This window comes from Protopterus annectens, chromosome 7.part0 (assembly GCF_019279795.1).
Source record: "Protopterus annectens isolate FY-2018-M chromosome 7.part0, PAN1.0, whole genome shotgun sequence".
In the NCBI taxonomy this organism is placed as follows: Eukaryota; Metazoa; Chordata; order Ceratodontiformes; family Protopteridae; genus Protopterus; species Protopterus annectens.
In genome coordinates, this window is record NC_056739.1 from 276,187,239 (window position 1) to 276,213,826 (window position 26,588).

Here is a 26,588-nt window from a genome sequence, read left to right on the forward strand (position 1 = left end):
GCGTTTTCATCCACTGGACTTCATCAGATGTATTAAGTATTTTAAGCTGTAGCTTACCTATTTATAACCCCTCCCACCATTAATTAATTAACAATTTAATAGTTTAATTCAGTAACTAGTTAAAAACAATTAAAGTAAACGCATCTAACATCATTTGTTCCTATATACACTTGCTTTAGAATGTAATGTTATAATGTAAACCAAGTGTATAAAAAAGAACAGGAAAGTCAGAAGGTGAAGGATATGTTTTTGGCTAGGAAATATCCTGCACAAATGGTTGAGGAGGTTATGGTGGAAGTAAAAAATGCTAGAACCTCTAGATTTGCCCCAATTTTGGGATGTGAACTGGTTGAGGTACAACAAGGTCGGAAGACTGAGGGGACATTTGGGGGTAATTATGTTTTGTATTTTAATCAGAATACCCCTAAGATTAGAAATATTATTACACAACATTGGGATAGGTTTAGCTGCTACTCAGAATTGGAGAATTTATTTAAAAATCCATTATGATTCACTTACAAAAAAGGTAAAAATCTTAAGGAACTGTTGGAGAAAAATTACAAAAGACCTACCGGAAAAAAGTTAGGTACGTTTAAGTGTGGAACATGTGCCCAATGTCCATATATTTTGAGACAGGACTCGGTATACATTCCGGATAGGCAATATAAGATTAGGAGCGGCAGCTTTTCCAATTGCAACAGTGAAGGCTTGCTATACCTAGCCCTATGCAAAACATGTGGTGCGTTTTATGTTGGAAAGACCACTCGGAAACTGAAAAGAAGAATATATGAACAGTTAAATGCCATCAGGGCACATGATAGCAATAATGCAATATACAAACACACTTTGACATGTGCTGGAGCAAAATGTTTTTTTTTGTTATTGAAATGGTACATCAAGACAATAGGGGGGGACCTTGGGAGAATAGGATAGAAGTTATGGAAGTATACTGGCAGTTACTGCTGGAAGCTAACAGATTCCCAGGTCTTAATGAGCATATATCTGTTACCCTCATTTTAAGGATGAGGGCAGCTAAATTATAGGGTTTGTTACATAAACTTAATTTAAATCATTCTTTCTATTCATTGTTTATACTAAAAGGTTTTAAGTATTAATATTTTGTACATATTTCTATGGACAAGTATATTAATAAGAACATGTTTTTGCAAGTTTTCCTGTATGAAATTCTTTTCAGTTGTCTTTTAAATTAACTTTCAAAGGAACATTTATGGACATTTTAAATGCATCAGATTTTTATTATTTATTTGTTAGTACTTTAACGTGTTCATCAATTTTATATTAATTTGTATGATTGTAATGGTTTTTAAGTGGAAGGTTTTTATACACTTGGTTTACATTATAACATTACATTCTAAAGCAAGTGTATATAGGAAGAAATGATGTTAGATGAGTTTACTTTAATTGTTTTTAACTAGTTATTGAATTAAACTATTAAATGATTAATTAATGGTGGGAAAGGTTATAAATAGGTAAGCTACAGCTTAAAATATTTTATACATCTGAAGTCCAGTGGATGAAAACGCAGTGAAGTTTGTGTGTTTATGTATTGAATAAATCAGCTGTCGCTTCCACTAAAACATTTTTTCGTTCATTTATTCCACTTCTATTGGTGCCTGCTTTAGTTTTGAAAAAGAATTGCAGGAGCTTATGCGTTCTGCAAGCCAAGTCAGCAAGCATACCTTGCAATGTGGGTTTGACGTCCTAGAAGCATCTTGCAGGGCAGCAGTCACTGATTCTGTACTGAGAAGGCATGGTTGGCTTAAGGAACAGACCTTGCCAGACCATGTCAAATCAAAATTACTAGATACTCCTTTGAATAAGGTCAATTTGTTTGGCACCAAAGCAGAAGAGGTTCTAAAAAAGTTGGAAGAAAAAGCTAAGTCTATGCAGACAGTCAAAGATTTTTTGCAGGTGCAGCCTCCAAGATTCAGTAGGCATTGCCCCTTGAAACATTGGTCCTTTCCAGCCCCCTCAAGGCTATCTCAAACTAGACCCAGGAGAAACAGACCCCCCCCCAAATTACAGTCTCAGGGTATGCAGAGATCTAAGCAATGGAGTACCTCCACTTCTAATACAGGGAGTGCTAAGCCACCACCTTATGAAAGAATTCACAATGACTTCTCAACTCCACTCCTCACCTCTGCCCAATTGCTCATGCCCCTAGGAGGAAAACTTGCCCACCATGCAAAAAACTGGACCTCCATCACCAAAGACCGATGGGTCTTGAACATTGTATCCCAGGAATACAAATTTTACTTCCACACACTGCCATCCCCAAAAGGGTTCCCAGACCTTCCTTCAAACCAGTGGGCAGAGGCACAAAACCAAGTTCATTCCCTGCTCTCCATAAGGGCAATTCAACCCATTCCTGCAGAACAGATAGGTCAGGGATTTTATTCCAGACTTTTCCTGGTACCCGGAAAAGAGGGTACATTATGTCCAATCCTAGATCTTTTCATTCTAAACACCTTCCTGGTGGTACCAAAATTCAAAATGCTCACCCTTCAGCAGCTTCTTCCTATGCTGTCCAAAGATGTCTGGTTAACCACCCTAGAACTAAAATAAGCCTATCTGCGCATCCCAATCAGGGAATCATGCAGGAAATAGCTATGTTTCAGGGCAGGATCTATGCATTCTCTTCACTTCCCTTCCCTTTGACTTATCCACTGCTCCTAGAGTCTTCACAAAATGCCTGGCTCCAGCCATTGCCTATTGCAGACAGAGAAACATTCAAGTATACCCTTACTTGGATGATTGCCTGATTTAGGCAGACGGGAAAAGCTATTGCAGCACCTGACATTTGTAAAGAACCTTCTAATCTCACTGGGGTACACCATCAACGAAAAGAAATCAAAACTAGTACCCAGTCATAAGATTGTATTCCTGGGAGCAAGCTTGGACACAGCATCCCACATGGCATTCCTTACTCCAGAAAAACAAGCCTAGCTGACAGACTACTTCACTCAAATGGTCACCAGAACCCAGCTAACTGCAAGAAAAATCCTGCAGGCTCTAGGATTCATGGCCTCTTGCATTCTACTAATTCCATATGCCAGACTGCATATGAGGAAACTACAATGGTACTTAAAAAGTCTTTGGTGCCAACATTCTCAGGACCTGGAAAACATCATACCTTGTCTAAGGACAGAGCTTCTTTGGTGGGCAGCAGCATGCAACCAGAACAAGGGACTTCCCTTTACACAACCCCATGCCACCCAGAACCTAACCACAGACGCATCAGACTATGCCTGGGGGGCACATCTGAACAACAAGTGCATTCAGGGCCACTGGAGCCCAAGTCAAATTCATCTGCACATCAACCACGCTCTGACAGCTTTCAGATCCCTACTCTCACCAGGACCCCTGCTAATAAAAATGACAACACCACAGTTATGTGGTACATCAACAAGCAGGGGGGAACCCACTCTTACCCGCTGTGCAGGCTAGCCATGACCCTGTGGAACATGGCCATGGGCATGCATATTCATGTGCATGCTCAATTCCTGCCAGGCAAACAAAACTCTCTGGCAGACTACTTAAACAGAAATCTCCTAGACCCACACGAGTGGCAATTAGATCCGAGCACTTTCAACCTTCTAACCCAGAAATGGGGGACCCCGGTGGTGGACCTTTTTGCCTCCCCTTACAATCAACAGATCAGCAAAATTTGCACCAGGACAGCTCACAGCAGGGCCTGAAAGTGGATGCCCTATGCATCCAGTGGGTAAACCTCTGAATCCATGCTTTTCCTCTTCTGCCTCTTCTTTCATGAATATTACTCAAGGTAAGACAGGACAGACCAAGGCCAATCCTGATTGCCCACACTAGCACTGGTAGCCACTTCTGCGCAGCCTGTCACCAATGCCACCTTGGCACCTACCCCAGATCCTAACCCTCCTCACTCAGCAGGAGGGACAGATCTTGCATCCCCAACTGCAAACCCTGAACCTTGGAGCCTGGCTTATTCCTTGAATTCTCCCCCTGTGACCACCCTAAGTAAGCAGGTGCTGGATGTCATTCTTGAAGCCAGAAGACTCGGTACATGGTAATCCTATGCTGATAAGTGGAAAAAGTATTGTTCCTGGATTCAGTCTAAAGGAGCGGACACAGCACTGCCCTCCTTACCTCTAATCCTGGATTAATTAGCAGATTTACTCCATGGAGGCCTATCCTTTTCTTCCATAAAGATCCATGCCTCTGCCTTCTCGGCTCCTTACAACACTGTGCCACCTCTCTTCTCTCACTCCCTCATCAAACTGTTCCTGTGAGGGGCCAACAACTTAAGGCCACCTAGGAGAGTTCCCACCCCTGCTTGGGACCATAACTTTGTACTGGAAAAGCTCACGCTACCCCCCCCCCCCCACTTTGAGCCTGCAGCGTCAGCAGAGTTAAAATTCCTCTCTCGGAAAACAGCCTTGCTTCTGGCCATCACTTCAGCTAGAAGAGTGTCTGAGTTGCAAGCACTTATGGCTGTGGAACCCTTCATTATTTTTCATGCTGACAGTGTCTCCCTCAGGGCTAACTGTACTTTTATGCCTAAAGTGGTGTCCAGTGTAGCTGTCAACCAAGTTATCCATTTGCCAACCTTCTTTCCTAATCCTCAAAATAAAGGGGAAAGGATCCTGCACTCTTTAGACATGCACGGACAGCCCAGATTCTACCTTGATTAGGACTAAGCCCTTCAGGAAATCTGACCAGTTACTAGTCAGTTTTGCACCAGGAGCAGAGGGCAAGGCCATATCTAAACAAACAAGTTCCAAATGGATAGCACACTATATCCATTTCTGTTACAAACACCATGGGAAACCAACCCCTCAGGGGGTCAGAACGCATTCCACTAGGGCAACTTCTATCTCTACAGCATTCCTCAGGGGTGTCCCTACCAGGGACATTCTGGAAGCTGCTACCTGCAGTTCTGTTCACACCTTCACCAAGCATTATCACCTGCCTGTCGTTTCCAAATCCAGGGTGGGTTTTGCAATAACAGTTCTACAGGGCATACTAGCCAGCCCCAGCTCTTCTCAACTGCCTCCACCCACTCTTCAGCTTTGGGAATCAACCCAAGTGTGATGACTGCAGCAGTGAAACATGAAGAACATAATACAGTTGTGGACATTTACCATAAATGTAGATGTTCGAGTGTATTCACTGTTGCAGTCCTGGTTTCCCACCCTCCAGCCCCTTGTCTCTCTCTCTCTCTCTCTCTTTCTCTATCTTTATTACTCACCCTTTACAGGGCTGTTGGTATTTACTTTTTACTGGTGGTGTTTTTTCTACCATAACTTAGCTCCCTGTTGGGGGCTCCTGACATTTGGGGCAAGAAAAACTGATGTAATTGCATTGGCTGCCTGTTTTTATACCCCTGACGACCTGACATCAGTCCTGGAGCATCAGCAACTGACACAGAAATACTAAGTCTCTGGTATTCGGGCTGACTGAGGGATACCTGCAGGCAAATAACCCAAGTGTGATGACTGCAACAGTGAATACACTCAAACATCTACATTTATGGTAAGTGTACACAACTGTACTTTCTTCATGTTTCACTGTTGCAGTCGTCACTTGTGGGTTTTCCCTGCTGGGTAGCCCTCGGCCGGCCCGAATACCATAGTAAAGGATTTCCCTCCTACGTCGGCTGTCTAGGTGCAGAGGCTGACATCAGGTCATCAGGGCTATAAAAAGAGACAGCCGACATAATGACATCAGTCTTTCTTGCTGTGGAGCCCAAAACAGAAGCATTTTTGCTAGTGCGTTGGTCAGCCGTTGCCAGAGTGAGGGAGACACCATCTAAAGCCAAGTATCCCATTGGGGGAACCTTTTCTATGCTTTATCCGATGTAAGAGAAAGTCAGTAACTCTCTCAATTGTGGAAAACAGATCCCACACCGAGACTTTCATTCTCTCTGCATCACCTGCTTAGGCCCAGACCACGACATCCCTGGATGTCAGTTCTGTGCCTTGTTTTATTCCAGAACTATTAGAAGAAGAGCTGAAATTGTAGCTAGACACCGACTTTTTCTCATCGCTGTATGGCGTTGGTGAGTCAGGCTGCTGTGGAATTACCTAGAAAAAAGAAAGATAAAGAAAAGGATGGGCCTCACAAAGTTAGGCGCATGGGCGACTCCGATCTGAAGGCAGCCAGCTACAGTTGCTGAAATCAATGAGGCACCTTCACAGCCCCTGACGTCAGCCGGCGAACTGTTGCAGGCCTCTACCGAGACCTGCTCGGAGTCTGGTACTGCCGCTGGGTCCATCTTCTCCTGCAAGGGTGTTGGCTTTCTTTCATGTGGTTGGGTCCGGAGCTGCTTCGCAGGCACTGGCTTCCTCAGAGACAGTTCTGATGACCATGCCGCTGGTTAAGCTAACCCTGTATAAGGCCTCTGAATCCTCTAGGCCCAAGTCCAAGCCTACCTCTAAAGAGACCGCATCTCAGGGACCCAGTCACCGGCCTCCTCCCTCAGCCTGCCATGCAGCCCCAGCAGCTGCTCAAAATGGAAGAGGATTTAATCACCCTTATTAGGAGAAGCCAACCTACCCAAACCACCCCTGCTAAAAGGAAAACACTTCTCTTGAGGCCCTTTCTGATCAGGACTCAGAAGAATACATCCTGGAAGATTCTGACACTGAAGAGCAAACTTTGGCAGCTTTTGAGGACTCTGATATTGAAGACCCTGTCACTGCTTCCTCCTCTCCTGAGGACCTTTCTTTTGAGGAAACTTTAAATTCTCTTAGGAAACATTTTCACTGGGAGGTGCAGGATTACCCTCAGCTCAGTCAAAGAAGAGACTGAGAGAGTTCCTGGTTATGCCACAACATAAACCTCTGGTCATTCCCCCTGTCCTGGATATGGTGGAGGATGTCTTTCTAGAGTCTGTACTCACCCCTGACTCACTTCCACCTGTCCCCAGGAAGCCAGAAAGATATTATAGGGTGCAAGACAGCCATAAGTATCTTTTGAAAAATCCAACAGCTGACCCAGAGGTTATTACTCAGGGTCCTAAGGGGGCTAGGGCTAATTCCTCTAAAAATCTCATTCCAAATGACAAAGAGAGCAGAGCCTTAGACTAGACAAAAAAGCCTATACTTTGGCTACCCTAGCCATTAGGTCTCTAAATTGTCAATTCCATATGCTGAAATACCAGCAAAATGTACTGGAATTACTTAAACAAAAAGTTTCAACCCTACCAAACAGCAGTACTACCAGGGAACTTGCTGATCTTATTATTTCCAGCTCCCAGGTAGCCAAACATTCTCTGCATTGTGAGTTTGATGCCTTGGAAGCTTCCAGCAGGGCAGCAGTCACTGGCTCTTTGATCAGAAGGTATGCCTGGTTAAGGGAACAACCTTTACGTGACCAGGTAAAATCAAAATTGTTGGATATCCCTCTGGATAAGGACCAGCTGTTTGGGCCTAAATCTGAGGAGGTTGTTAAGAAAATGGAAGACAAGGCCAAGTCTATGCAGACTGTGAAGGAAATTTTGCAGGTTTAACCTCCCAGGTTCAGCAGAAACTTCCCCACTAAGCATTGGTCCTTTCCTGCTCAAAGTCTGTCCAGAGGAAGGCACACAGGGACAGACCTACAAGGCACCAGTCACAAAGCCAGCAGAGATCCAGACAATGTTCCACTGTTATGCCTAGACAGGGGAGTTCTAAGCCCCTTCCCTTTTCCAAGGACTCACAATGACTCTATGCCCCCTCTGCCCCACCGCCACCCACACAGACTAGCAGGAAGACTCTCCTTCTTCCTAGACAATTGGCAGACCATCACCTCAGATTTATGGGTCCTAAAAATCCTTACCAGTGGGTACAGATTCTCTTTCAAAGAAAGCTCCAGATTTTCAGGCTTCCCAGATGTGCCAGGAAATCAGTAGGCAAAAGTCATCTGTCAAATACAAAAACTTTATGCCCAAGGAGCTGTGGAGCCTGTGCCCAAGGAACAGGCTGGAAAAGGATTTTATTCAAGGCTGTTCCTGGTACCCAGAAAGGAGGATACCTGCCATCCCATGTTAGATGACCTATCCACTCTGAACGTCTCCCTCCTGGTACCAAAATTCAAAATGCTAACCTTACAAAAACTCTTACCAATGTTGATGCCACATGCTTCTCTAGTGACCCTAGATCAGAAGGATGACTACCTCCATATTCCCATAAGAAAGTCCTGCCGGAGTTACCTGCGATTCAGAGCAGGGTCACAACACTCTCAGTTCTCTGCTCTGCCCTTTGGCTTATCCACCGCTCCCAGAGTATTTACCAAGTGCTTGGCTCCAGTCATTGCCATTTGCAGACAGAACGTCATTCAGATTTACCCCTACCTAGATGACTGCCTTATTCAGGCAGGCACCAAGGAGAGACTCTTATAGGACCTCACTTTTGTTCAAACTATCCTATCCTCCATAGGCTTTCACTATCAACCAAGAGAAGTCCAAATTTCTTCCCATGAGAAGGTTAACCTTCCTGGGCAATCTTCTGGACACATCCACTCAAGCAGCCTACCTTCCCCAGGAGAAGCAGAGGGTACCTCCACTCTTACTTCACACAGCTGGTCCGCAAGACCCACCTCACAGCAAGGAAATTCCTGCAAGCATTGGGGTACATGGCCTCCTGCATTCTGCTGGTACCCCTAGCCAGATTACACATGAGGAAACCACAATGGTACCACAGGTGCCAACAGTCACTAGAACACCAGCTGCCCCTGATTCCTTGCTTAAAAAAGGAACTCTTATGGTGGGCAGAGGCATGCAGCCAAAACAAAGGCTACTGTTCATCACTTTCCCACAGGGACAGACCATTACCACAGACGCCTCAGACAGCCTGGGGGGCACACCTAGGGAGTATGTGAACTCAAGGCATTTGGGAGCAGGAGGTTCAGGACCTCCACATCAGTCTAAAAGAGATGTTGGCAGTGCACTGTGCAATCCTAACCTTCAAAGAACACCTGATTCCAGGGGTGCTGTTAATCAAGACAGACAATACAACAGTAATGTGGTACATCAACAAGCAGGGGGGGAACTCGCTCTTACCCCCTATGTCACTTAGCTGTGCAAATCTGGCAGTCAGGCTGAAATCTGGGACTGCATCTGATAGCTCAGTACATGCCAGGGAAACAAAACACCCTGGCAGATTAACTAAGTAGAAGCCTTCTGGACCCCCATGAGTGGCAGCTGCACAAGGAGACTGTCTTCATCATCACCCAACACTGGGGGGAATCTGGACATAGACTTTTTTGCAACCCCAGAGAACCACCAGCTAACCAAGTTCTGCTCCAGAGAATACCATCCAGATGCATGGAGGGTGGACACCCTTTCCTTCCACTGGGGAAACCTGTTCATGTATGCTTTCCCTCCTTGCCCCTGTTCTCAAAATCAGGGAGGAAGGGCCAAAGGTAATTCTCATTACTCCAGACTGGCCCAGGCAACACTGGTACCCCTGCTTCTCAGTCTGGCCAAACAACCTCCCATGAGCCTGCTCCTATCAGCAAACCTCCTTACTCAGGAGAAAGGGACAGTACTGCACCCAAGCCTCCCTACTCTCAAGCTGTCCGCATGGCTGATACCCCAAGGGTGGATGACACTACAGCCTTCAGCAGGCAGGTATTAAACATCATCAAGGAGGCCAGAAAGCCCAGCACCAGAAAAGCCTACTCAGCCAAATGGAAATTATTTACTGTCTGGTGCCACAGCAAGGGCATCAACAGCTCTCATGCCACTCTGCCATTGATTCTGGACTATCTGGCAGTCCTCCAAGAACAGGGGCTGTCTTACTCTTCCATCAAGATACATGCCTTAGCTATTTCTGCCTTTATCCAGTTGAATCAGCCTATATTTTCCCACCACCTCTTAAAACTGTTCCTTAGCAGGGTGGCACACATCAGACCACCAAGAAGACTACCTACTCCAGCGTGGGACCTAAATTTTGTCCTGGAAAAATTGATTTTGCCTCCCTTTGAACCAGCTGCTTCAGCTGACCTGAAGTACTTCTCTTGGAAAACTGTGTTCTTGCTGGCCATCACCTCTGCCAGGAGAGTTTCCGAACTCCAGGCCCTTATGGCTACTCAGCCCTTCATTATTTTCCACTAAGACAGGGTGTCACTCAGGAGTAACCCCTCCTTTATGCCTAAAGTGGTCTCAGAGGTCACCCTCAACCAGACCATCCATCTCCCTACTTTCTTTCTTAGCCCCCAAAATAAAGGGGAAAGAATTTTTCATACCTTTCACGTACACAGACAATTTAGATTTCACCTGTATAGGACCAAATCAGTCAGAAAGTCTGACCAGCTTCTGGTTTCTTTCGCTCCTGGGGCAGAGTGGGCCAAACAGACCATTTCTAAATGGATCTCTCATTGCATCCACTTCTGCTATTCCTTTCATTGAAAGAGTCCTCCCAAATCTGTCAGATCTCATTCCACTAGAGCAACCTCTACTTCCACTGCCTTCCTGAGAGAAGTTCCAACTAAGGATATTTTGGAAACTGCTACCTGGACATCTATCCACACTTTCACCAAGCACTACCAGCTGGCTACATTCTCCAAAACCAGGGCAACCTTTGCATCTACATGCCTGCAGGGCATACTGACATCCCCTAAATATGGTGCTTGCCTTTCATTTCTATACTCTTTCCTCTACCCTTTTTCTCCCAAAACATTAAGAAGAGGCCATAAGGTGGCCCTTTGTACATTTAATTTAATAATTAAAGGAAAGTAAATGTCATCCTTCATTTAATGCCTAGTTATTAATAGTTTTAAGCCAAACATGATTGTACTTGAGGATCTTTGACCAAAGCCTTTCATTCATACCTTAACAGACAGGCTGAATTTGGGACATATATTCTTGCAGGTGTCATCTAGAAATTTTCTATTTTAACTAACAGGTGAGCAATTTGCTTCCATCTTTTTTCCCATTATTTGCAGCTATTTGAACATGCAAAAATTTTTTTAGGGGGATGCATATTTTTGTGTAGTATGCATTAATAAGACAGATGTAACGTTACATTTGGCACCCATTAACTTTGAAAACCCAAGGGCAAAAGGAAGCAGTTGAGAAACTGCTAAGTTGTAAGGTTGTTATCAAGTACAGACAAAATAAATTTGAATAAACTGCCAACAGGAAGATCCATTAAAACTTGTAGTCACCATGTCTAATTTTAGTAATTAAGAAAATATATAAAATGATGCAACTTAACATGACAGATACATATGTAGGTTTAACTAAAACTTTTGACTTGGCTAATCCATAACTTCTTAATAAAAAATATATAGAACATAGACTAACTTGTAGTATGGATAGCAGAGTGCACTCAAAGAAAGTGATCTCTAAAGACTGAGGTAGAAAGAGGAAAAATGGATATATACACAGTAGGCTCTTCGGGGGACGCCTTGATGCCTTGCATATCTAGCCACTGTTTGACTTGTTTATATCTTGAAAAAATTTTTTTGTAGTTCTTGTGCAGACATTCTTAAAATGGATTAAAAAACACAGTTGTCTTGACAACTTGGTTCATTTGTCAGATACAAATAATATGAGTTTTGAGGTGCCATCCTTCTGGTGAGATGCTAAATACTGTCAAATTGATGGTGATTAGATAAATTGATGTTGATTAGATAAACGCATTTATTGGAAAGAGTAGGGTTAACATTATGTGATATTATTAAACACACATCATATCTTATATTGGACCACTATCAAGAGAACACATCATTTAATGTCAGCAAAAAAATTACAATAATGTTTAACACATTTTTTCTTACCAGTAATACCAATCTCACATTTTATGCTGTCCTTGTATTCTTGTAACCAACATCTTTATAGTTTCCCTTTCTGTGTTATTATCCTGTTCATACTATATAAAACATTAGCAGTTCAGCCTTTCCAAAGTTACCATCTATAATGTATTCCTTAACTCATTTGCCATGTAAACAAGCTTCTTTTTACATCGTTATTCTGAGTTTTATAGTGTATTCTTCAAAACCCTTATTTCATTTGCAGCATTATGACTATTGTTGTTTGGTATTTTACCCTTTACATTTCCTCACCATACGCAATGCCTTTCCTGAAGTTCTGATTTAGTAAGGGATCTCTTATCCCAACCTCCAGAATCATGCTCCAAGTTATTCTTCCTCATTGTAGCCTGTCTTAAATCTTTTTTTATAGAATTTTTTATAGAACTGGCCAACTAGGAGCTATGCAATAGACTTGCCATACATGTCAATCAGAGCACCTCACTGCCCCTCTTCAAGAGAAATCTTGATGAGTGGATGGGAAGTAGTAAATTCACCTCTGGGATCACTCCAGTGACTGTACTCGACAAAGGCACTGGGAACTAAGGTTGGGTGGCACAATGCCAGGGTAATCCTATGGGCTAGGCTTGCAAAGGCTCCAGGTCCATTAGCCTAGTACAGACCTATGAACCTATATACAGCCGTGAGGTACATGAAACACAATAACAAATCACAAAACTCATTAGCTGTTTGAGATAGGGATTATACAATCATGATTGTAAAGAAGCAGGGTTCAAGTGACAGTAAATTGTCACAGTATGTCATGTCTTTTTGCAAGAATCTTGTTACACTGCATAATGACTTCATGGTAGGAGGTAGTAGCTTGTACCTGCATTTTTTGGATATTGACTTGATGGTTTACTACTTTGATACAGGACTTTCTTTGCTGATGGTGCAAAAGATGGATGAATATGCATTTGTAATCCGTGATGATTATACTGTAGAAAGGTGGTTGGCCTTTCACAGACACTTTTCAAATATACAGCATAGTGACTTGTCACTTTACTCCTCAAGTACTCCATAAAAAAAATATATATATTTTTGTACTGCAGAAGTGAAAAGTAATCTGTCAGTAATCATTAGTTAACCTTGGATGAAAGTAGATTTTTGCACAGAAACCAGGATATGATGCCCAGTCTATGTACTATGCTGTAGTATAGGTCTTTCTAACCACTCTTCCTTAACACTGTCTTCTGTAGGCACCTCAACAGTGAACACGCACTAGATGACCGCAGCACTGCCCAGTGTCGAGTCCAAATGCAAGTGGTTCAGCAACTGGAAATCCAGGTTTGTACCCTGTCCACTACATCATCCCATAAATGCTGATCTCTACTGCATATGTTCACTTTTCATTTTAGAGGCCAGATTTTATTAGCATATAGACAAAACACACTGTGTGGATTGAAGCTGTCATTACTCCTGTACTGTATGTAGTAGAATTTCTTCAAAAGAAGCTGCTGTTGGCTGGTCCTAGTGTTTTGTGTTTTTTTTTTTTTTTTTTTTTAACTAAGATTGCCATGGATTAACTATTGTTTTGCTACGTATCGAAGATGTGCTATGATATACACTTCTGCTAGACTTAATACAAAGTAAAAAAAAATCACAAACCCAATCCCAGGTGTCTGTGTAAGCACTTTAACAGAAGCCACAATTCTGCTCATAAAATGTAGATTTCAGCTTTGTAGCAAGTGCCATATAACCACAACACACAATGTTTAACATGCTTTGTGATCACAAAGTGTTCCCCATGTGATTAATTGTGATTATGCCTATAAAATTCTGACTGGTAGGTAACTGGGGGAAGAGTCTCACATAACTACACTCAGACGTTTCTGTAATCACAAGTACACATCTTGCTTTGCAATATTGCTCACAAAGCCATAATTGGCTTTATACAAGTACATTTGTGGCTTCTGTTAAATAGTTTACCTGGACATCCAGGGTTAACTCTCTCTCTCTCTGTTTTATTGTGTCTTTGCTTCTGTAGAATGAAGTGCTCTTTCAATTGCAGTGACAAGACACCAGAGTCAGTTGCACTTTTTTCCTTTGTTACATTTCTATTAGATGTTTACTGAGTGGTGCAGAGTGCAACTAACTAGGTGGTGCATGATGGACTGAGCCTAAGGTCTAACAGTAGTAAAACCATAAAAAATGCTGTCTTACTACTTATTTTTGGGTAAATTAAAAAATGATGTTTGAAAATATTCAGTGATATGAGGTGTGCAGTATGCCAGGAGGAAACAGCGAACATAAGGATAGACACTTTACTCCACTATCTGTTTGTTGTTTGAAAACTGGTAAGCCCCTTGGCATGTTTTGTCCAGTAGTCCTGCCTTACAAATGCTTTGCTTTTTTACACTTTTAAATTGCTAATTGACTTGATGATGCTTATTGGGAGTACTCAGCCTGAATTATATACAGCACTCTACATAAACTGCTAGTTCTTTTTGTCGTATCTTTGTTCATGTTTTCACCTTGTTAACTCACCTGCTTTTATAACTTTTCCACTATTCCATGACAGAAAACTTGTTATGAACATACTTATTGGTCCCTAGATTTATAGGTAGGTACTAGACTAGCTGCCACTGTGGGCAAATTTTAAGCTTAGCAAATTTCCATCAAAGGTGAGAATTAAGGGTCTATATCATTTTGTCAAATAGTCTATTCATCAAATCACTATTCATTGAATTCACTTTAGCGAAAGCTGATTTCAGCAATTTTTTTCTCAGGGAAAGGAAGTAGTTGGCCATCATTGAGAATTTGCCTTTTCTCCACTGTAGTGTAATCTTTGAGTTGGTATATTTAGTTAGGAGTGTGTGGGGGTGAAGCCCCCCACTTTGCTGAGTTTTAAATTGTGTAGTGTTTTTGTTACAGTCAGTAGCTGGCCGACTAGTTTCCTTTCCCTTGGAGAATTTCCGCTGGAATGGTCGTTCGGTGAAATGAGCTTTCATTTGTGAGTTCAATGAATAGTGATTCAATGAATAGACTATTTGATAGAGTGGGGACAAAAACGAATCCAAACTGCTATTTACCAAACAAAACGCTGCAGGGTGAAGCGTGGAGAATCCGCTGCTCGTCAGGACAGGTTACAGTAGAACTTGTAAAAAACAGATCAAATCTTCTCACGAAAAATATTTATTCAGTAAAATCCACACACGGAAAAGATAACTGGAATACTTTCCACATAAACAGAGTTGGTTAAGCGCTTTCGACTGGATCCAACAGCCAGTCTTCCTCAGAACTAATGAACACTAAGGAATAAAGAGCTTTATGTTACATCTCAATGGGGCAACAAATACAAACCTTTATTAGGTACACAAGGCTCTGGAAATATTGGTAACACTAGTAATCTTGATCTGAAGTCAAATAGAGTGTGTGTACTCACTTACACGCCCTATGTACACTATGTAAAAGCAATTCTTTTTAGACATTGGGATGTCATAACTTCTAATAATTTAGATGTCAAGATAGGAAATGCACCAAAAATTGTTTATAAGGTGGCACCCAATATCAAACGTATGCTGGAATATGCAGGTAGAGATCATGATACAGTAATTAAACAAAGTGGTGGAAGTAAAAAATGTGGAACATGTCGATATTGCTGTTACATTAATGAAGCGGACAAAATCACTTTGGAAGATATTAACCATACAGTGATTAGATGTTTGAAAGGCAATTGCAATAGTAAACAAGTTGTGTATATTGCTAAGTGTAAAGCATGCAATATGTTTTACATAGGAAAAACAGAAAGGACTATAAAAAAGCGGATATATGAACACATGTACAAAATACGTAGAAAGGATACAAAAAATGCTCTTTATAGACACATCTTAGATAAAGGTGTAGGACATAGTTTTACTTTTGCTATTATTGACCGAATTGAAAAGTTGGAAGGTAATTGGAAGAATTTATTGGCCCTGAAAGAAAGTGTATGGCAAATTAAGACTGATGCAACAAGAAGTCCAGGTCTTAATGACTTCATCAGTATTAAGCCCTTTCTTATTAACACTTGAACATCTTACAATTACAAGATCAGTTGCTCATTTTGTTCCATACCATTAGGGAATCAGTAGCTGGATAATGTATCTATTTATAGAACATATAGATTTTAATATTGAGAATTTGTAGGTCTCACATTAGCTATTATACAGTACCATGCAACCACATTTTCACTACAATGTTTAACAACCTATTAATATTAACATGATAATACTACTATGTTTTTATGTATTAATGTTCGTAACTGGTTCTTTGAACATTTACTTACACATGTAACCTTTGTTTACTTTCGTTGAAAGTCCTTGGTTGAATATACATTAACAAGGTACAAGACATCCTTATTCATGTTTACAAGGAATTTTAATATATTTTAGAGTTTTTAGAAATATTCATTTATGAAGATTAGGTATTATATATATATACATTAGGTAGTCCACAGTTCTATATCAATTTTGTTAGTTTTATTTCAATTATTGGATATATATTTATCTAGTAAATGTATATATTAATATTTAATTGCGTTTAAATTTATGTTTGGGTTCACGGAGAGAAGCGGATGCACCGAACACATTTACTTGTTAAGCGCAATTGCATTGCACTATTTCAATTATTTATGCATGCCCATGTATAATTTTTTATGCATGCATATGTATACTATGTATACTTTGTGCACAGTTGAGTTGTCATCTGAACCATAATGGAAGAAAAGCAAGCTAGTTTGACTGTAAGACATTAGCGGGAAATTAAGCACGTCAGGTGCTGTTTCTATTTGTTGTATCAACAAGTAGCTGTTTCTTTAAACAATGTTAAAACTGTTCAAATATCCGTTTGGCGCGGTTTTTTCAACCGCTGATTTTGCAGCATAAAAGCTCTTTATTCCTTAGTGTTCATTAGTTCTGAGGAAGACTGGCTGTTGGATCCAGTCGAAAGCGCTTAACCAACTCTGTTTATGTGGAAAGTATTCCATTTATCTTTTCCGTGTGTGGATTTTACTGAATAAATATTTTTCGTGAGAAGATTTGATCTGTTTTTTACAAGTTCTACTGTAACCTGTCCTGACGAGCAGCGGATTCTCCACGCTTCACCCTGCAGCGTTTTATTTGATAGAGTGATGTAGACCCAAGAATTAAACCCTGTCTGTTTTGTCAAACACCTTAATCAATATGCCAATCCAGTGAGGTTCATAGGTGAATGCTAGGCTAACCGACCTGAAGACTGAATCAAATCCTGTACCTTGCGTCTGTGAGGTGAAGACTTTAACCATGATGCCCAACCCACTAAAAACATTAGTTGAGACTGGGGCTTTCACTTACATCCTGCATCTTGCCTGAACATTACTCTGATCCTTGTAAAATGTATGACATGTCTGTGTCAGGCCAGTGAAGATTAAACCCACTAGTTAATAAAAGCATTACAGATTTCAGACGTTATTTTACAGAAAATACTAATAAAATGTCATTTTTTTTACCTTCTTGAAGAAACACAACTTTAAGATACCCACCTGAGATAATATTACTTCGTTTTGTAAGATACCCTAGATTTTGGGACTGTGTTCCTGATGGGAGGTGCTACTAATAGAATTGTTGCATACCATAATAATCTACAGTGCTCAGCTACTATGAGGTGACAAACACATGTATAGTTCATTCAGTCACAGTTTGTAATATATATATATGTGTGTGTGTGTGTGTGTGTATACATTATATATATATATATATATATATATATATATATATATATATATAGATGTATGCATATATATATATATATATATGTGTGTGTGTATATATGTATATATATATATATATATATAGATAGATATAGATAGATATAATTTGGGGTTGTTTTCTGCCCTGTCTTGCTGAAATTGCAGTAACTACATGTAGTGCTAGCTGATTTATGCAGAGGGAGTAAAAGGAGCTACAACAGTCAATGGAAGCAGTCTGAATATTTGAACAAGGAGACTAGGCCGACTAATATCTGAGGTTTGGGGAGTAAAGTAGTTTGCCACGGATTACTGAATTTTTTTTTTACCAGCACATTGTGGTTTTGTTTCTTTGTGTTTGCAATTTCTATGTGACATTAGTCAGAACTACTGTCCATCAAGTTGCTTACTATGTATTGACTCTTGTAAGGAATAACAGTCTACAGCTGTGCTACTTAGTAACAGAAACTTGTGGATGTAAACAATGGGTCTGCACCCAAATATGGGAATTTGCTGAACAGCTTAATGCCTGCAAAGTCTGCTAACAATGTCAGAATGTAAGTGAATCACAGTTGTTTTTTCCCCCTAGATGATGTGATTTTTGCCTTTGTGGTGACTGTGTTCATTCACCAGACACATTTTCCTCAGGAGGAAACCTTATCGGTAGTACATTGGGTTCTTAGCTTGTATTTGCAGCTTCTAACTTGCCTACTTCATACATTATTGCAAGTCTGATTTGCAATGAGAAGGCACTGCTCACAGTATCAATGGCTGTGTAAATGGTGGTTATACACGTTGCACACACCCACTGCTGCTGTTCTTGTATAAAAAGTTTGCATGGAACTGTGGCTTGAACCTGGATATGCCTGAGAAAACTGTAAGTTGGTTTTAGGCTTCTGATCCAAGACTGCAATTTACAGTTTCACAGTTCAATGTTCTTAATCTCTTCAGATTCCACAAAGCACTCTTGTATTAAAAAAAAAGTTATTACAGAAGAAGTTGTTTTATGAATGTTAAATATTTAATTGTGTCATAGGTTCATAGGTAAGTACTATGCTAACTACCTTTTCAGGCTATTTTAAGCCTAGCCTTTTTCCCCTTTTTGTGATCTAAGTAACCTATCCCATTTGGGTATAGGTTAGCTTTACCCATCGCATGGTTGGTAATTATATATTACTCCTAGTGAGAGTACCTGGGATGATACCATAGATAATTGGAAGTGACCAATGCATGTGATAAAGCATTTAGGAGCTGTCTCTGCCAATTAATAGTATAAGGGTCAGTCCCGGTGTACATTTTCTGTTTCCCATCCATAGATCTAAGTTTCACTTGAATATTGATAGGAATATACTTTGTTTGATGTGGATGGGAAGTTTGTTCCACAGCAGCTGTATCCTCTGCACAGTATATCTATCCTGCCAAACTATTCTGTTGATGTTGCAGAAGAGGTTTAGATCCCTAGACAGAGCAGCATTTCTGATGCCATTTGACTAGCTGATGTGCAGTAAATCCATCAGTAATGGGTATGAGGATATCTTGTACACCAGATACAGGTCATGTCTTACCAGTCTGCAGGATACTGAATATTGTGTCAGGGCTTTGAGTCATTCCATGTAGGGCATATTGTTTAAGCCTTGCATCCTTTCAGTGAGTTGTCTCTGATGGGCATTCCAGATGTAGTGCACTGTTCCACACTATTGTCTGATAAGCAGGACAAGAAAAATTTACTGAAATCACTGGATGTGTGTCTTAGGGAGCTGTGACTGTCCTGCTGTTTAGAAACAGAATTTGCTCAGTCATCCCTTCTTCTGGAGGTCCTCCTTAGACTCATCTCCTTAGCTCAGACCAGCAAACTTAGCTTGTTAAGTTCTCCCCCTCATTGGCTGGCACTTCGAGTTCCTAGGTCTTTGTTTAAATGCAGGTCACCTGTGTAATGAACAGGGCTTCTTTTCTTTATGCTAACGATATGATGTATTTATAGAAAAATGATCAGTGCTTTATGGTTACAATAGGCTGATGTTGTGCTGTACTTCAACTGCCGAGGTTTCCCCGTATCAGAGAAAAGGAAAATAAAAGATTTTGTTTCTGCAAGATTGTGCAGTGTCAGAGTTGTAATACTTAAGTACTGGTGTTTAGTGGCTGAATCCCTTAACATGGGAGATGCAGAGGTGTTAATATAAGTAGTGAGGGTGTGTGAACCTAACATTTGCAGTGTAGTGCAGCGGGATTTACGTCTCATCAACAATGATGTTTTGAGACCAGGTTATTACACAAGTAGTATTCTCGATTATTTATAATAGAGGAATTGGTTTATGATGACTGACCTTGCCTTGATCACTCATAGGGGAAACATTTCTGTACCATTTGCATGTCTAAATTCAAACTACAATATGCAATATAAAACTGGAAAAGAAAATCATAATTGGGAGGCATGGTTCAAAGAGTGTATAGGGCGGTGGACATGGCAGAGCTGTGGCTGAGGCCTGATGTTCATATGTTATCACAAGAACCATGGGAGGGAGAAAGTAACAGGGGAAAGTCATAAAGCAAGCCCCCCCACACACACAGTTGGATGTGGTCAGCCAAAATCCCCAGAGTGCAGTTAAGATTTGTGTCAGCCACAGCCCTGTTGGAGATAGTCACAGAGGTAGGAGGGGGCTGGCAGACCCATCAGTGAATGTGGGTTACTGAGTTGGAGGGCAGTAGTATAATGCAGAGGGGAGAACCCCCCCCCCCAAAAAAAAATGAAAAAAAGGCCCTTCCTGTTTACTAGGGTAGCTAATTATTGTATACCCCATTATTATAGTATTGCCATTGAAAGAACAAATTTGTCCAGTATGTCCTAAAACAGCTCATGTAAAGTGTATGTATGCCCACCACCATGTATCTCATCTGGAAATGTTCTCTTTGATGTTTATTAATTACCTGTTGCATTTGGTTTATGCTGTTGCTGGACTAGCTAAAATCTTGTGTATATTTTGAGTTTTGCCATTATTTAGTTTATTTTACTTCTCCTGAGTTTCTTCTTTTGTAGCCAGTTGGTTTTCATTCTGGCATTCTGTAAGGATTGGTCCTGTTGCCTCTTTAGCTTGTCTGAAAACATACCAATTTTAGTCAGACATTTTTAATTATAGCAAGCCTGATTTTCATTGATACACACAACTTGCCCAGCTGTTTTGTGTTGTATGCTGTATATGTTATTTCTGGCTCCTGGTCGTACCTGGCTCTTCTGTGCTGACACTTCTTTATGTCTTCAGCCCACAGTTGTTCACTAACCTTGATGTTGCCATGGCCTACCATCTCAAAGACACTTAAAAAGTAAAACAATGGTGTAACCACCTGGTGCAAGTTGCATTTGGTCTCATCCAGCTTAAATACATTTCATCCATTGTTACTTCTACCATTCTTTAAACTGTTCCATAATTAAAATGCTTTGATGTTTACTTTGGTTCACTCCTTCTGTCCTCATCTTAGTCCAAAGTCCAGTCTACCCTGAAACAGCATATCATCTCATGGTTCCCTGCTGTATGTCCAGCCTGCTAGTCTATCTTGTTGCTTCATACATACCTGTTAAAGGAGCTTTCTGCCTCTGTCACCCTGTCTGTCTCTTTCTGCATTGCTTGTTGCATCCTCAGCTTCCTCTACTGACACTTCCACACTGATGTTATTCTTACTTTGTTTTCTACACCACTGCATTAATGTATTTCTTTCAGGAAGACTATCAGATTACTAGTATGCCTGCTCTGTTATTTACAGACTGCTGTTCCATAACTACTTGCCTTTGCTCGGTCATGTCCTTGGGCATGGCCAACTTACCAGATTGCATTACTCTTTCTGCTGTCTTGTCATCTCCTGATAGTATTGGTTTGCCTCTTTGTAAGTTTTCAGCTGGAAATAGCATATTTTCTGTGCGTTAACCCAAGCACTGGCCTCCTTCAAATTGTTGTGCTCCGGATTTATATATCTTTACCACCTAATATTTCATCTTGCTTGAAGAGCAAAGTACTGTTGTTTTTAATTTTTATGCATAATTTCATAGTTCAGTACTATGCTATTAGTCCAGAGGACCCTTACTAGCCTAGCCAAAGCACCCCAAGTTCTAGGTACCCATTGTTATGACTAATTTATACCTAGTTATGATCCTGTTCAATGAGGACTTGAGGGGCCCAGACCTGGTATGTATTTTTGATTGCCCATCCATTCATCTGGGTTACTTAAAGATGATCAGGAAGCTAATTTTCTTTACACCCAAAAGAAGTCTATCCTACAAGAGAGGTTCTCTGTGATGTGTATCTGTCTCAGCAGCATGTCCTATTTATGTTTCATTGGAATTTAAGATCTCTTGAGCAGGTGTCAAAAGTGTTGTTATTTTTGTAGATATGCAAAACGTCACAAGACTAGATCCTTCGAGGCTTTATAGTCTTGACAGAGGTCACCTCACAAGAGTTTGTAGGAAGCAGAAAAGAGAGAGAGATGTTACAGTAAGACCATCTGGTTAGCTTAAGGTGGTCATGATTATGGCTATCTTAATGAGAGAACACTGCAGTCTTTCAAGCTTGGTCATATACTTAAGACACTTACATACCAAAGGGCCATACACTTTATCGACATGATGAAGGAAGAGTAGAGAGAGTGATAAGTCTCTTAGATGTGTAAGAAATATCTCTGGTGTTTAGTCTGGCAAGATAAAAGGATTTCCTAGCAACAAAGTATATGTGATAATGAAAGAGTAGTTCATTGTTAAAGTGCTCAGTTCCCTAATTGCTAAGTCATCTTTCAAAGGGAAGTCAACTATCTGGCATGGCCATGCATCTTCAGTTCGCCTAAGCTCACAGTGGTGAATTTCTTGGCTTTTAGTTTTAGATCAGGTACCACTGTGTCAGTCCTTTCTGAAGCATCTGGAAATTGGATGTGGAGTTATTAATGGTTCCAAGTTTGCAGTCATCTAAAAGCTTGATAAGCCACAGGCCCTTGATGTCAGCCTTGACATCAGAAGTAAATATGAAAGAGAAGTGGTCCAGTGTCTAATCCTGGGGGACACCACTGTTAACTCTTTTTGAAGAGGGTGCACCTCCCATACTTAGACATTGGGTTCTGTCACTTTGCAAGTTTGCTGTACACTGGATAACATAATGGGTTTACATTTAATTTGATTAGCTTGTTGATCATGTCTGAATGTAGGATGGAATTTAAGGCCTTGTCAAGATCTGGGTGCGCATCGTGAACCAATTTATTGGAGTCTAATTTATCAGTGACATGTACAAAGAAGACCACCTGATTCTGTAGGAAGGATCTGCCTTTAAGAAACCCAAACCAGCTTAGGTTCAGAGCTTGTAGAATACACATCTTTGTTAATAAGTTCCATAATGCATTGCATTGGTTTGCGGATAATGGTGGTGAGACTTATAGGACTATAGTTTCTTGGATCAGTGGGTATATCACATTATCCACAAATGTGTCTGCATGTGAGTTGGATTCATAAAGGTGAAACGTGTACTTAAATTTCATCAGGTCATCTGTTAGCTGGATTAAGATGTTCTTCGTGTTTCACTGTTGCAGTCATCACATTTGGGTTATCTGCTTGCAGTAGCCCTCAGTCGGCCTGATTATCAAAGTCATGGGTCCTGCGTCGGTTGCTGTCTCATCTTCCATGACGTCAGGTAGTCAGGGGCCTAAAGCATGCAGCCGATGCCATTACATCAGTCTTTCTTGCCGTGCGGTGCCCGAAGCAGAAGCAGTTCGGCTGACTCCTGAAATGTTCGTTTTCGAGTTTCAGAACCGAAGTCTTCAACTAAAGCTAAGTACCCCGTTGGAGAAACTTTTTCTTGCTCTTTACCGATGTCAGTAAAAGTTACTAATTGCATTTCTTGTGGAAAACAAATACTTCATAAAGATTTTCATTCGTACTGTATTCCTTGCCTTTGCTGTCAGTTTTCTGCCTTATTTAATCAATGAGCTATTCGTCGTCAGTATATTTACCCTTCTAAATATTTCGGTTCTTGGTTCAGTTATCCAGATATGTCTTTGGTAAGCCAGTCGACTACCGGCATTCCGAAAAAACGCAAAGATAAAGACAGAGATAGGCCGCCTAGGTCCAAAGCTGCCGACGACGCTTCTCCTAAGCCAGTTCACTGGTACTTAGTGAGGCGCTTTCGCAGCCCCTGATACCCGCTACTTCAGATTCGCAGGCCTCTACTGAGACCCATTCGGAGTCCAGTATGCCGCAAGATGCTTCAACTGTGGAACCTGCGGATGTATCTACCTTGGATGGGTCCGGAGCCGCTGTGCAGGCACCGGCATTTGAGGGTGTATTCAGGCCTACTGATGTGCATATTAAACCGACGCCACCTTCTTCTTTAAGGCCTAAAACTCAAACCATGCCTAGAAAACAGATGCCCAGACCGCATGCTCAAGCCTCTATGCCTAAAAACTAAATTATAAAAATGGCTGAAGACCTTATTACTTTAATCAGGGGAAGCCAACCCACCTCTTCTAAGAGACCTAGGACTGAATTTGCTTATGACTCTTCTGACCAGGATTCTGAAATTTCTGTTTCTTCTGATGACCAGGATTTACCCTTATCTACCCATGAGGATTCTGATGCAGAGGACTCTATTCCCTCTGCTTCCCCTCCAGAGGATTTCTCTTTTGATGAAACCTTGCATACTCTTAGGGAGCATTTCCACTGGGAAAGCCAGGATTACTCTGATTCTAAAAAGACGCTTAGGGATTTCTTACTCCTGCCTCAACCCAGGCCATTAGCTATCCCTCCTGTACTAGACATTGTTGAGGATGCCTTTTTGGAATCTAGTTTGGCCCCTGATTCTTTACCTCCTGTCCCAGAAAACCTGATAGATATTACAGGGTCCCTGACTCTCTCAAGTTCCTTTTTAAAAATCCTATTGTGGATCCTGAGACCATTTCACAGGGACCCAAGGGCATTAAGGCTACTACTGCCAAAAATCCTACCCCTTCTGATAGAGACTCCAGGGCATGGATAGATGGGGTAAGAAGGTATACATTTCTGCAACCTTGCCCATTAGGGCCTTAAACTGTCAGTTTCACATGTTAAAGTATCAGCAACATGTTATTGGGTTGCTTAAACAGAAAATGATGATGAGTCCTGACTGTGCTGAAAATAAAGATTTACAGGATTTAATGCATTCTGCTGAACAGGTTGGAAAACATACTTTGCAATGTGGTTTTGATTCAGTAGAAGCATTTTGCAGGGCTGCTGTCACTGGGTCTGTACTTAGAAGGCATGCTTTGCTTAAGGAGCGATCTTTGCCAGATCATGTTAAAGCTAAATTGTTGGATGCTTCCTTAAATCAGGACCGCCTTTTTGGCAACAAAGCAGAAGTTCTTAAAAAAAAAATGGAGGAAAACCTAAATCAATGCAAACTGTTAAGGATTTCCTACAAGTACAGCCTCCAAGATTTAGTAGGCATTGGCCTTCTAAGAATTGGTCCTTTCCTGCCCTTCTCAGTCCAAACCCAGGACAAGCAGAACCCCCAGGTTTCAGTCCCAGGGTATGCACAAGACTAAGCAGTGGGGGGCTTCCACTAAAATCAGGGAGTACTAAGACTCCCCCCTATGGTAAGCTGTCTCAATGACTTAACCTTAAAACTCCAAGCACTTCTCAACTGTCTGCTCCTTTAGGGGGAAAGATTGCTCTGCAAGCAAAAAACTGGGAACTCATTACCAACCCCAAACGGTTGGCCAGATCTACCCCCAAATCAGTGGTCAGAGGCTCAAAAGGTAGTACTCTGTCTTAAGCCTAAAGGCTATTCAAACTGTACCAGAAGAAGAAAATGGACAAGGTTTCTACTCAAGACTTTTCCTGGTACCCAGAAAAGACAATTCATGTCATCCTATCCTGGACCTCTCCATCTTAAACACTTTTTTGGTTATTCCAAAATTCAAGATGCTAACTCTTCACCAGTTGCTTCCTTTGCTAGGCAAAGATGCCTGGTTGGCAACACTGGATCTAAAGGAAGCCTACCTGCACATCCCAATCAGGGAATCTTGCAGAAGATACCTATGCTTCAAAGCAGGCGGCATGCACTATCAGTTCTCTGCACTGCCCTTTGGCTTATCTACTACTACGCCAGGGTATTCACAAAGTGCCTAGCTCCAGTCATTGCATTTTGCAGGCAAAGAAAAATTCAAATATATCCATACCTAGATGATTGTCTAATTCAGGCAGAAAGCCAGGACATACTTTTAAATCATCTGGCATTTGTACAAAAGGTGCTCAGTTGTCTGGGGTACACCATAAACGAAAAATCTCATCTGGTACCATGTCAAGAAGTTATATTGCTGGGAGCAAGCTTGAACACAAACTTTCCAGGTGGCTTTCCTCAAACCAGAGAAGCAAATTCATTTGACAACTTATTTCAAACTAATGGCCACAAAGACCCTGCTATCTGCAAGGCAAATACTACAAGTCTTGGGGTTCATGGCCTCCTGCATTCTACTAATTCCATATGCAAGACTGCATATGAGGAAACTACAGTGGTATCTAAAAAGCCTATGGTGTCAACATTCTCAGGACCTAGAAATAATGATTCCTATCATATCTTGCCTATGGATAGAACTCCTTTGGTGGGCAGAGGCCTGCCACCTAAACAAGGGACTACCATTCACTCTACCCCCCTGCTGCCCAAACCCTAACAACAGATGCATCAGACTATGCATGGGGGGGGCTCACCTTGCAGGGAAGTGCATTTAGGGCAAATGGAGCCCAAGTAAAATGCACCTGCATATCAATCAAAAAGAAATGTTAGCTGTACAGAACGCGCTGACAGCATTCAAGGACCACATTCTTCCAGGACAATTAATGGTAAAGATGGACAACACTACTGTTATGTGGTACATAAACAAGCAGGGGGTTACCCATTCCTGCCCCTCTGCATACTAGCCATGGCTCTGTGGAACACAGCTTAGCGCTACCAAGTGCATCTGCAAGCTCAATTCCTGCCAGGAGACTAAGTACACTGGCAGACAAACTAAGCAGAAATCTCATGGACCCACACGAGTGGAAACTGGAACCAGAGACTTTCAACATGTTGATACACAAATGAGGGAGCCC

General features: G+C 41.3%; 1 protein-coding gene across 3 annotated transcripts in view; it reads left to right on the forward strand.

Moving 5' to 3' along the window:
• LOC122806392 (forkhead box protein P4-like) overlaps positions 1 to 26,588 on the forward strand; it is a 1,692,547-nt gene that overhangs the window by 1,319,294 nt on the left and 346,665 nt on the right. For all 3 annotated transcript variants that reach the window (XM_044076752.1, XM_044076754.1, XM_044076753.1), the window contains exon 9: positions 12,993 to 13,080. In XM_044076752.1, coding sequence (XP_043932687.1) covers positions 12,993 to 13,080 — 88 coding nt within the window. The remainder of the gene's footprint in view (positions 1 to 12,992; positions 13,081 to 26,588) is intronic.